The sequence below is a fragment of the Strix uralensis genome, chromosome 17 (assembly GCF_047716275.1).
Source record: "Strix uralensis isolate ZFMK-TIS-50842 chromosome 17, bStrUra1, whole genome shotgun sequence".
In the NCBI taxonomy this organism is placed as follows: domain Eukaryota; kingdom Metazoa; phylum Chordata; class Aves; order Strigiformes; family Strigidae; genus Strix; species Strix uralensis.
Genome location: NC_133988.1, coordinates 8,971,816 through 8,984,498, shown reverse-complemented (window position 1 = coordinate 8,984,498; position 12,683 = coordinate 8,971,816). Strand labels below are relative to the sequence as shown.

At 40.2% G+C, this 12,683-nt stretch overlaps 1 protein-coding gene across 14 annotated transcripts in view; it reads left to right on the top strand.

Moving 5' to 3' along the window:
- The window catches only part of ARVCF (ARVCF delta catenin family member), a 291,281-nt gene that overhangs the window by 202,605 nt on the left and 75,993 nt on the right, over positions 1-12,683 (top strand). For all 14 annotated transcript variants that reach the window (XM_074887416.1, XM_074887415.1, XM_074887413.1 and 11 more), the window contains 2 exons: positions 1,221-1,828; positions 10,436-10,935. In XM_074887416.1, the coding sequence (XP_074743517.1) occupies positions 1,221-1,828; positions 10,436-10,935 (1,108 nt within the window). The remainder of the gene's footprint in view (positions 1-1,220; positions 1,829-10,435; positions 10,936-12,683) is intronic.

Here is a 12,683-nt window from a genome sequence, read left to right as displayed (position 1 = left end):
TACTAGGGTTTAGGGTAACTTTTTATAGGTTGAAGTAACTTTATTAGGGTTAGGATAACCAAGGATAGATTGGCTTCTGCTGGACTTTGTATTCTCCCCTAAAGAGCTTTTGCCAGTCACTCTGGAAGACAGGACAGAAGTTGACGGACCCCAGATACCAACCGAAACAGAAGGTCCTTTGCTAGTTTGTAAATAGTAGTGGCTTTTGTCCGGCACTGTCTTACACAGATTACCAGACCTTTCCCATGAAGGCAGAACATTCTTGGAATCTCATGAGGAGTCTTTGTTCTTACCCTTTAGCAAGAAACCCTGAACCCAAGTGCCCTCTGGACACTACCATTTCCAGTTTTTGTCAGTTACGTAAAATAGTCTAATTCTGTCTGTGTTGAAATGAAATGTGATTTATAGGAAGAAAAGACAAAGATGTATTTGTGTACAGATTTTTCTTTAATGTTTTAAACAAGCTTGTCTAGCCCTGTGTGTTTAGGGTAGTTGCAGTTGCAAAAGCTGTGTGGCATCAGTGTTCATTATTGCAAATTTGTTAGTCACCAAAGTAATGGAATGACAGCAACTACCTGTTGGGCTTGTATGGTGATGGTTGGATTTAAGCATATCTTAAAAGATAAAGTAGTTGTGCTGTCTAAAAGCTTGAAGCCCAAAACATTTCTGTTTGAGATCATGGTTTCCTAAATGTTACTGCTAAATTTGAGCTCCATCAAGTTATACAGTGATAGAAATTTGATCCAGATCAGGCAGGAGCATATAACTGTATTTTTGTCAAACTAGAGAATGTGATGTGGTGTTTATGATAATTGTGGGAGGACAGGCTGTGACTCCTCAGCATCGTAAAGTCTGCTCTAGAAAAGATGCTCCTGAAAACATTTTGGGTAAATTTTAACTGGTGTGATGACTTTGCACTGCTTCCACGCCCTGTCACGTGGCTGCAGTGTTTTTGATTTGGTACTAACAGCCCCAGAGTGCACTTAACTCTGGTTCCATGACCTGTCTTTTCAGCTTTTTATAGAAATATTTTCCCACTATTAAATCCTAAACCTAATAGGTGAAACTCATGAGTACACCAGTGCTTCCATTCAACAGGTGTGTCGCTGTAGTATGCTCTGTGATGCTCAATCCCCATTTTACCCTTCTGGCTCCCCGTTTGTCCCATCACATTGTGTGGCAAGGAGAAAATTAACATATTTGCTGCTATTTCTTCACAGGTTACCAAAATGGTCAAAACAGTCACCACCAGAACAGTGCGTCAGGTGCCACTTGGGCCTGATGGCCTGCCATCAATGGATGGCTCGTCTCCGATGGGCAGCTACACAGATTCAATAGACAGAAGGTACATGAAGAATGGGGAGCGGTACATCACACCACAAGCATCATCCACGTTAACCAGATCTTACAACAGCTACAACGATTCTTACCCTGAAAGCCACGAAGGCCAGTATCGCCCTTATATCGGTCATGATGGTTACGGAGATCTATCTGATAACTACGGCAGCTTGTCTCGTGGTGTCAACTACCGTCCTCGCTATGCCTACGGGCCAGGAAGCAGTTACAGGCCAGATGATGGTAGTTTCACTTTGCCAAGCAGAAGGGATAACTACGGTCCTGTTGCCCAGCCTCAGGTGCCAGTGGGTAGCAACGTTGACTTGAACCGCTCCCAGCCAGAACGCTTCCAGCCAGAGCCCTATGGACTGGAAGATGATAACCGCAGCCTTGGAGTAGATGATGAAGGATATGAACTGGATCCTGATTACTCCACTGTGAACCGGAGGACATCTGCAGGTGTGCCAGAGAGAGGAAGACCTCACAAAGGAAGGTAAAATGGATTTGTTTTTTACAGTGCTAGTCTGCAGCTGTTGTACTTATTTTAAACGTGTACATTTGAACTCCTAATGCTCCTGTAAGTTCTGGAATTACTTGACAGAAAAACAGGTAGAACCCATCATTTCATTAGCCCATAAATGACTGCAAAACGCACATGAAGTAGAGAAGGGAGTGAGTGTAGTGCTCAAGAACCTTTTCAATGTGTTTATGGGCTGCTTAGTTTAGGTTGAATTTAGAAAGAAAGAGACGGTCTTCTAGAAGAGGGCTAAGTTACCTTTTTTCCTTTTCTTAAAAAAAGTTGTGACTGCACTGTGTTTGTCCCAGAGCCATCCCACACTAGCAAGGTGAAAAGAGGGATTTGTAATCTATGAGACTTCTGACAGGTCTGGTTATGTGCACATCTGCCAAACAGAAATTTTGAACAGCTGTTTGGGGTTGCAGACAAGCTGATACCTGGTGGTGAAGGGATGCCTTGTTACATAAAAGCTGTCTTGTGAGATGTTTGACAGCCTCAGCTCCTGATCGTGTGCTAAGTGCACACCCTCAGCTACCTGATCAGGTTGTGCTGAACCTCACTGAAGTGCTTAAACATTTGTAAAACAGGATTGTGGTTCTGTCATCTGCCTATGTAAAGGGGAGGTAAGAGCATCTGTGTTGCACTTAATATAACTAAAGTGACCAGTCACAATTACTTCTGATTCAGTCCCCCTTCCAAGGGATGTTCTATTTTATGCCCTATTTTCTGGTATTAGTTGTTTATGATGGGCTCGCAGCTATCGGCTCTTGCATTTGGAGAAGAAAAAAAAAAAAAGCTTGGGAAGAGAGTCTTATTACTCAGCTAAAAGTCATCTTCTGAGTATGAACATGAAAAACTTGTATACTTTGTTTTCCAATCAATGTGCAAACTTCTGTGTACGCCTGCATGAAGCCTCATTCTCATGTTGCATGTTTTGATATAGATTTAGTTCTCATTATTTTCCTTTTAACTTCGTTTCCAGAGCTGTAAAGGGAGTCTGGAACCCACCTGCCTCTGTGAGTGTAGATGGTCTTTAGACTTAACACTTCTAACCAAAGACTCCATCAGCAGTGGTTGGTGGTGGGATTTGGGTAGGCCTTTTCACTCTCTTGTCTTGGAGTGCTCCTACTTGGAGATGTTACATCGTTCGTGGTCTCATTCATACTTTCATACCTCTATCTTCCTTCATCATTTTAAAGTTAAAATGGTATCAAGCACCTGCAAATTGTCATCTATATTTAAAAAAAAATAAACCAAAAAAACCCAAAAGAAAAGGTATCAAGGCATATCTCCCAGAACCCCCTTTAAGTCCCTTGTGACATCTTTGATCTTGCAAGCTTACCAACCATTGGAACCACAAACATATTTTATGGGACTAAAGGGAATACCTGCAGCCAGTGGGTGCCAAAATACTGACCAATCTATCGAACTTTAATTGTGTTCCCCTGCATCTAAGCAAGTTTACAGTTCTTGTTAAAAACAGGCAGCAGTGCTTTTAAATTTTTATTAATATTTTTCAAACTGTATGCAGAATGAATAATTAAATGTATTCTTAGAACCTACCCATTTGCATTTTTAAAGTGTCTTGTTTATTAAACAACCCTTTGATTTATTGTTCCTTGCAGTTTGGATAGGACCAATTCACAATTTTTAAGTTTCTTTTGTTGTGAGGTTTTTTCCATATTTAATATGATCAAGAGGCTTTGACAAATAATTAGCCTGACTGTGGCAGCAAACTTTAGTTGGTGAGAACGTAAGATTGTATGAGGGCCTCTTCATAAGTAGTTACTTTTTGACATTTCAAAGAAATACTTGAACAATTCAATAAACCTGCATTTCAGATACGCTACTGATCTACAAGAAACTAAAGACTACAAATAGTGCTTTGTACAAGACGAGGGTAATTACTACTTGATTATTCCTTTCTAGGTTTTTTTTTAAACTAACTTATTCCTTATGAAAATGATTAAATGAATGTGATAAATTGATGGTGCTTTTGATTTCAAGAAGTTTCTACGTGTAGAGTAGGTATAACAACACTGTTAGAAGCTTTTCTACATCGTGCTGACTTTCAGCTTGGGCATCTTCATCGTGCTGTGAACGGAACTCTTCTGTTGGCTAACTTGCTGTGGAAACTTAAGTTATTCTCTCATTTTCTTCCCAGTAAGTGCTGCCCTCATTTGTTCATAGTTTAAAGGTAGAATAAGGATCCTCACTGTTGGTTCCTAGTTTTGATGCTGTTCTGTCTGAGAGGACTTAATGGAGGTTTCTCATCTGAATCTGTGGTAGTGAGTCTCACCCCCTATGTGATAAGGAGGCAACCCAGCTGTGTCTGGAGGGGATCCTAGTCAAGGGAATTACAAGTACAAACTGTTCTTTCCAACCCTTGCCTGCTTCATTTGATCACAGAGATAAGTATCTATTGTGCTTTCCTTCTGCCATCACCAGCCTCATTTTAAGCTATTTATATTTCATTTTAAATTGGGAAAAAATGTGCCTCCTCACAAACATCTACAAATCCAGGTAAGTGCACAAGGGCAAATATTCCCTCTGTTGGCCCTTCAGTGTTTGTGACTGGGTTTGTTTCTTGTTTTGTTTTTTTTTTTAATACTGAGTCTCTGCTGTAAGATACATTATTTTCTGCAAGAAGAGTACCTGGCACTGAATGTTTTTTTTCCTCCGCATGTGCTCTGGTTTGGTTTATGTCAGATTGCATAATAAATTGGGGTGAAAGGCATTTGGGGTGTATAATACTGATTTAATATTACTCAGATTTACTTGTGAAGGTATTTACACATCTTCAATTGGGTTTATGCCCTTTTTTCCTTCATTTGGTAGGTTGTCTTTATTAAATGAGGAGGGGTTCTATTATAGTCTTTAAAAACATGTAGTCTTACAGTGTTGCTAGGTGTTTTATATACAGTCCTTTTTGAAAGAGAAGCAGGAAATACTAAATATTTTTCATTCATAAAAACATCCCTACTGTTATTTGAGTATTTTTTTAATCATTAAATTTGAAGTTAATACAAATGAGCAGGGAAAAATGGCAAGTCATAAATTATCTTATTATTTTAAATTATCTTCTTACCTTCTGTTCAATTCCTCATTTCTTCCCTGCGGTAATTTCTTTCCAGAGTGGATCATTAGTCTGCGCTTGTACTAGCATTCATAGGACTTCTTTTTCCCTAACAACTCTGGAGCAGCTATTGCCAGTGTTACTATTCCAGAGTAGACAGGCGATGAATGTTTAATGATGACAAAATCAAAACCAAAACAGTTTTCTGCTGTTAAATTTTCTATGGCAGAAGCCTGATCTAAGGCACTGAGACTATATTTGGTGGTCACTTCATGGTCCAAATTATTACTACCAGGAAATGAGACAGATTTTAGATTAAGTTTTAAACTGGAACACTAGGTCTCTCTTGCTTCTGTTATGTATAGACAGTGCGAGAATATTGGTATCACATATGTGTTAGTCACATTCTACTTCTGGTGTCGTTTTTCAGTCTAGAATATAAAGGCTTATATTTGTAGCTGAGCTTTCAGACAGCACTTCTGGCCTAACTTCACCTATCTCAAGTGTGGTCTCACAGCAGCTCCTGTGCAGGCAGCTTAAGGCTGGGGAGATACCTGTCACTGTAGATAGGCCTCTTGGGTTTAATGACCAGTAAGTGTAATACCAGGATGTAGGCAACATGGGGATGTTGTCTAGTTTGGGGCAGGAGTGTATGGACGTGCCTGGGCAGAACTGGGTGAAGGAAAAAATGCAGTCAGATTGGAAAAGATTTGTGTGGTTTTTTTCCTGAGGCTCTTCCCTAGCGTGAATTTGATCTCAGTTTGGTGATCTTCTGATAGCGGAAGACTAATGTATGGCTGAGTTTTATGTGGCAGGTGGCAACCTGAGTCAGCTCATCCATTAGCAGCTTTTAGGTGGTTCCTGTCAAGGGGACTTTCGTGTTTTGACTATATGGCCCATAACTCAGATCTGTCTCAGTGGAGGATTCAGTCCAGTTTTGAATACTCTTGTGAGTCCTCCTCTCGGGGAACAGAGGCTGGCAAAAGTAGGACCTCATTCTGCAAAGCCTTTAGATTTCCTCTTCAGTGTTTGGCACAAAGTTCCCAACTTGAAATCCCAAGCCTTTCTGGTCTTTTATCCTAAGCAGACACCAGCTGCAAACTGTGATGAATGTAACACTTGTATACATTGTTGAGGATTAAATTTGTAAATCCTTCACCTGTTTACTCAAACGTGCCTGTGTTGAAGCCACAAGGAAGATGATAAAGCCACAAGGAAGATGATAAATCCACAATCTCTCTCCCAGTTTTTATCTATACTAGAATGTGTTTTAATCAATTCCCTGAGACAGGTGATTAGCGAGACCCACGGCATCCTGAAAACTCAGCTGCCTTGCTGCAAACAGATGGAAGGCAAGATGCTTGTAGTCAGCAACTCTGGCATACTACCAGATCTCTTCAGTCCCAGGAGTAAAGAGTTCTTGGCCTCCTGAGCACAGAGGACTGTATCTGCTGAAGCTCTCATTAGTTCTTCTTCTGTGTCAAGTGGCTTTCCTTTCCAATGTAGCTGTTCTGCTGGTGTGAAATTGAAAAATCACATTTGGCCCCCATGGGTCCAACTCAGATGATTTCTTTACTCTCTCTGTGTATAAGTGTGTTGCTGATTTTACTCATTTGTCTTCAGAAACTTGGGTGCGTTTAACTCCCTGAAAGATACTTTCTTTTGCCTTCTTCACTCTTTGCCTAGTCTGCACCACTTCTCTGGCCCCCAAGCCCCCTGTAAAAGGAGGGGAGATGGGACTCGACCTGGGCAGGACCATCCTCACTCGCACAGAGAGGGGATCTCTGTCTGCCAGGGTAGTCAAAGGCCTTGTGGTAGTTCTGCGTTATGCTGCCTGATCAGTTATTTTGCTCCCTTGCAGACAATGTGTTTTGGTAAACTGCTACCCTTTAATGCTGTTAAGCAATGGCAGAGCTGATATTTAGACCTTCCCTTGTAAAATATTTCAGGATTCTTTTCCTTTAATTACAGTGTGGGTTGTTTTGGGTTTTTTTTCTTTCTCTTTTCGCTCTCCAGACTTGATCACTGTATTTAATCATGTGAATCTGAATTGTTGTGATACTTGCCTTTGCTGAGCTTTCTTGTATAGCTCTTAAGTTCACAGCAGGATCTGAGTTTCTACAAAATTATTCAGGGTCTTGAAGGGTCAAGTGTTATCTTTGCTGGCAGGTAAAGTCTTTGGGTTTTGTTACTGATGCATTAACCAGCGACTCTTTACACTGCTTCATCCTACAGAGGTATGTTAGATCTGACCTGCATGGGCTCATTTGAGCAATGATGTTTCTTGTGTTCATCCTTTCTCTACAGATATTTGAGAGATACTGTCTTGTTTCAAGGTAGCTGCCTTAGTATACTAAAATGGTCATGTTAGATGTGCAATCCTATTTTTTCACTAAGGAGATGGTCCAGCAGAATCGGGTTGAGATTGGCAGGAACAAAGTAGTAAGTGAATGGTTCGTGTAAGAATGGGACTGTATGAAAATGCCAGCAGTTGTTAAAAGTCACTTATGGTTCAGGGTCTGTTTCCTTGAATATGCTTTGCTTCTGCCATGAGGATGGGGCCAGCAGTATGTGCTATGGTCACCACTTCACCACGGAGCAGAAGCTGGTGGGTTCTAAGTAATTCTGCCCTCCCCACCACCTGCATGATTAATCCTAAACCATCCACAGCTCTCTGTACCCAACGGTGCTCAGGAATGCAACCTCTTCCCTGCAGCATGGAACACTCAGCATCTTCCCATATCCTGTTCTACACCAGCTCTGTGTCCTGGGGATTCCCTCAGAGGGATCATCAAAGGCAAGGATCATCAAAGCCTGTTGGCTGTCTTTGGTGCATCAGTAGCTTTGTATCAGAACAATGGAAGAAAAAATCCTTTTTTAAAACAAAACTTTGTTAGAATAAGTAGCAAGTTGGAATGTGATCTCTTTTTTTTTTTTTTGTCTTAATGACTAGTTCTTTACTTCAGGTATTCACATTCATATTTAATACCTAGTGATTGACAATTTTTAAAAAGTTACTATTGTTACAAGAGTTATGTGGTGCTCTCTCTTGTCATGTCAGTGTTGCAATTTAAAGTCCTAACTCTGAAGTTTTATTTTGGGCAAATGTAATGAAATCAAGGAGCTTTGCGAGTTACCAACTCAAGCAAGCAACAGCTGTGCAGAGGGTAATTATTAAAATTAATCTTCTGCTCCTTTTCTTTTATGCAGTCAATAAGAATTTAAATGAGGATGAGTTTGAGAAATGAGTTTTTGTTGTAGTTTTAATGCTGGTTGTCCCAAATTTGCATATGTAAACACAGTGTTCTGTTTGACGAGTAGTTAAGGAGTTTTGCTACTACTGCCCTGTGTATCTGCACAAAAGTAAATCTTTTCAATGTTGTTACTTTCTTCTTGGAATGATGGAAACAGCTTTGTTCTCTAACAGAAAATACAACAGCTGTCCAGACATTGTAAATTACTGTGTAGAGCAAGTACTGAATTATACATACACAAATAACTGCATCGATAAAAGGATTTCTTCAGAGTCGTTCTGACGTTTGGATACTGGCCCATTTTTATCCTTTCATTCAGTTTATGGTTTAGAGCAGCAATTAAAGCAACCCAAAGTCAGTAGAGGCGCTTTTAACATTAAAAGCGTTAATTGTACAAGACTAAGTTCAGTCTCCACCTCCGATTGTTCTTCTCCCCAGTCTAGTTTAATTAACAGTCCTTTCAGGATAACAGCAAGCTCAATTTTCTTTGAGTTCTAATGGTCTATACTTCCTTCAGCATGACATCAGAAATTGTTCAGTAACATCAGTCAGTACTTAAAAGTTTTTAAGAATCATTTGTAGCAATTAAAACTACTTGCTTGGCTGAGATAACTACAATACGGAGATAGTAGCTAATCTGTCCAGGAAAAAGCAGTAAGGCCACAAGCTGCTGCTGTTTTAAAAAAATTAAATATATAAGAAGTCAGTTTATGTCAACACCTATTAAGAGGAGTATTAGAGGGAGGGGAGGATAAAGAGGAAAAATCTTCTGGACTTGAGGTTTAAAACAATGGGATTAATTGGAATTTTGATTCAGCTCCCCCATGGGTTCCTCAGCTCTTCTTTGTTCTCAGCCAGGTTAGTCTTTGGGCTAACTTTACAAAGTTGAAAGTATTTGTGGGAGTTTGTAACTGCTAAGTGCAAGTCACCTTATTGCCCTGTGGGTTTATTCACATATAAAATTGAAGAATTTGTGACCAGTGGGTCACTGTGTGCAAGCTTCAGATTTCCTTTGGTCCTTCTCCTGAGGACTGAAGTATTGTCTCACAGATGGGTGCACTGCACATGCACTGAAGCTCCCCTGCACAAACTGTGCGTGTTCTGGAGGATGAAAGGTATCGTTTTGAATAAGGGATAAAGTATATCAGTGAATCTCAGGAACAAACTCTGGAGTTGTAAATGCCTTTTCTTACAAATCTGTTGCAGAAATGTTCTGTCTTTAGCAGCTAGTTGTAGGAAGTGATAGTGAGGCAGAGCAAGAGGGTTCTGAAGATTAGAGATTGTAGTTGCAGATGGTTGTTAAAAAGAAGTATTTGTCAAATACTGGGTTTGTTGTTTTTTCTTAAAGAATGTGGACATTGGTAGTGTGAGAATGTACTGTGTTACTCAGCTGTGTTGATTATAACTGCCCTTTGTGTGAACTAGGACAGTAATACCTAAATAGGTGTGTTAAGTGGTTGTGACTGACCTTACTTTAGTTACACAGAGTGAATTATGGCACAATGAGATAGATGCCATTCATTCTAATGCTGTAAATGATCTTAAGAGTGCCTTACATCTAGGTTAGTTGCTGATCTAGAGAGGAAAGCTCAGAGTACTGGACTTCTTTTGGATGTCCAGCAGATGACTCTGGTGTTAAAAGTTTGACCCAAGTCTCTTGACCATCAGCCTCTTACCTGTGTTCTGAAAGATTCTGTACCAGATAGACTTTTATTACATGCTTGGATTCAGGATTTAGGTTTTCCATCATCTCTGACATCGTTATGTAGATTGATGAGTTCAGTATACTTCTGTGAGCATCAACATGGAAACGTAGTGGAACTTCTCAGACTTGCTGAAAAGGCCCAGGCCTTGAATGCCTTTAATTAGAGTTTTGGTTTGTTGCAGAAGTAGCCACATTAATGAAGCTCAGTGTTTCCTACTAAATGTAATCTAGGTCTATCATAATTGTTTTGCTAAGTGACCAAAATGAAAGCAATCTGTTTGATGACTTGCAGTTCCTGTCATTGCTTCATTGCTAGCCAAATACTGTGCTATAGTCCCATCGCTGCTGAGTACTCAGCTATGGTTAATTTTCAAGTTACTACAAATAAATTATTTGGAATTGTAAATATACTGCACCTAATGATGGTTGTGATATTAGAAGGTTAGCTGAAATCTCCATATTGACTCAGAGGTACAGAGTGTTTAAATGTGCTTTTTTCTTTTTTTTTTTTTCTCCTTTCTTTTTCTTGGGACTGTTGCTTCTTACAGGGGCTACGATGACCCCATCGAGACAGAGATGGTTGAAGAAAGGATACCTTACCTTCATGGTGGCTACGCAGCACCACTGGCACAGCCAGAGAGAGGAAGCATGGCTAGTATTGACCGTCTGGGGAAGCGCTCCCCCTCTATTGACAGCATTCGTAAGGACCCCAGGTGGAGGGACCCTGACCTCCCTGAAGTAATTGCCATGCTCAGCCACCCTATTGATCCAGTCAAGTCTAACGCCGCAGCCTACTTGCAGCACTTGTGCTACGAGAATGATAAAATCAAAAAGGACGTGAGGCACCTTAAAGGGATACCTATCTTGGTGGGCCTACTTGATCACCCAAAGCCGGAGGTCCATCGTAAAGCCTGTGGGGCTCTCAGAAACATCTCCTATGGGAAGGATAATGAAAACAAGGTGGCTATAAAGAACTGTGATGGGATCCCTGCATTGATCAGACTGTTGCGAAAAACAAATGATATGGAAGTCAGAGAGCTAATTACAGGTCAGTGTCTGTAGTTTCTTTAATGAATTATTCTTTAGAGGAGTCCTTTCAGCTTCAGGAACAAGTGTCTGGTGATTAGAGCACTGAAGGAGAATTTAGATCAGTGGCTGCAGCTGTTTCTATAGGTGCACCACGTTTGTGGTGTGAGAAAGCCTAAGGCAAACATGCCCTCCAGGAGGAAATCGAGATCGTCTGTGTATGTAGCACACTCAGGTTTCTGTGGCTGCTGAGAGATGGATGATGCTTCTTGAATGTAGCATGCAACTGCATGTGGTTGAGTTACTGAAGCTTAAATGAGTTATAGCAACTTCATTGACAGGTAATTTGTAGTGTACTTGCCCTCAGCGTGCTACAATCATGAGGTACAATATGCTAATCTAAAACTTTCCTTGTTAATCTCTTGCAAAACAATCCTGCTGCCGTGTCCCCACTACTTCATATTGATAGAACAGTCAGTCTCCCCAGGAACACTTCCAGCCCCCAGTGCTGGGGACTCTCAGGCTGTATACAAAGTTACAGCACTTCTGGGCTGGAAAACTCACCTGTTAAGGAGCGTAGAGTCTGCTCTTAAGGTGCTCTGGTTTCTTGTTGCAATAATCAGAAAAGGGAGAATTACATTTTGAAGTTACTCCGTTCGTGCGCACTTCGCAGGGAGTTTTCAATCACTTATAATTCCATTATTCAACCTGTTTTTTATTTGAACTTAGTCTTGGACATCGTCCAAAAAGAGTAATAAAGTATATGCCAAGTTTCAAAGTTCAGCCATTAAGTGGAAGAGGGTGGAAAAGTATGTTAGCTCTTAAACTAAGGAGAAATATATTGTTCTTCAGTCTTCCATAACTCATGAGGAGCGAAATGGATTTCCCTTTCTCTTCTTAGAAGCAGCAGGGGATGTTTGAATGGAGACCCGGGCAGTTGCAATGAATTTCAGTGCCGGAACAGAATTTTTCAGGAAGTTTTGTGACTGCAAAAAAGAGTACAGGGCTGAAACTGTTTAGCTAGCTCATCAGTGTTGGATTCTCAGGGCAGACCCTATTGCAAACATGGATTAAACCATTAGAAGTAAACATCATAATTCCATAATTGCCTCCAAAAAAATATAGCAGCTCTCCCAAGTTTTTACTGGTAATCATAATTCTCTGAGATGAACAGTGGCCTTGGGTGTTCCAACTGTTCTTCTCTAGCCATTACAGGATACGTAGCAAACTAAGTGTAAATATACAGTGTAGAAACTAGCAGGGATATTTTTCCAGTCCTTTTCCAGTGAGCTGGTAGAGAGAGCTGTCTGTTTTGTCAGAGAACCTCTAAGTAGCATGTGTTGGTTGTGCTTTGATTGCTGTCTGTGCTTTGTCTCATAACATGGAAACTCTGTAGGTAGTATTTATATTCCATTTGTTGCACTCATTTAGTATGATGGCTGACTTAAATTTATTGTTTTTTTTTTTTAAATAAAGAATATCTGTTTATCTACTGTTCTAGTTTACTCAAAACTCATTTCTGGAGTGCTGAGAAGGAATAAATTTATTTCTTTAGAATCAGGAAAGGAGAAGCCAGTCTATAATTTACTCTGAAGGAATATCATTATAATGCTGAGTGGTAATCAGTCACTTTTGAGATGGCAAAAACAAACTGGATGTTTTCCCTTTCGCTCTAAATGGCGATTGCTTTGATTTCCAGTTGATTAATTAGTTTTACAGTTCAAATACATTTTATTTGACAGTAGCTCCTGCTAATTAAATGTAGTGTTT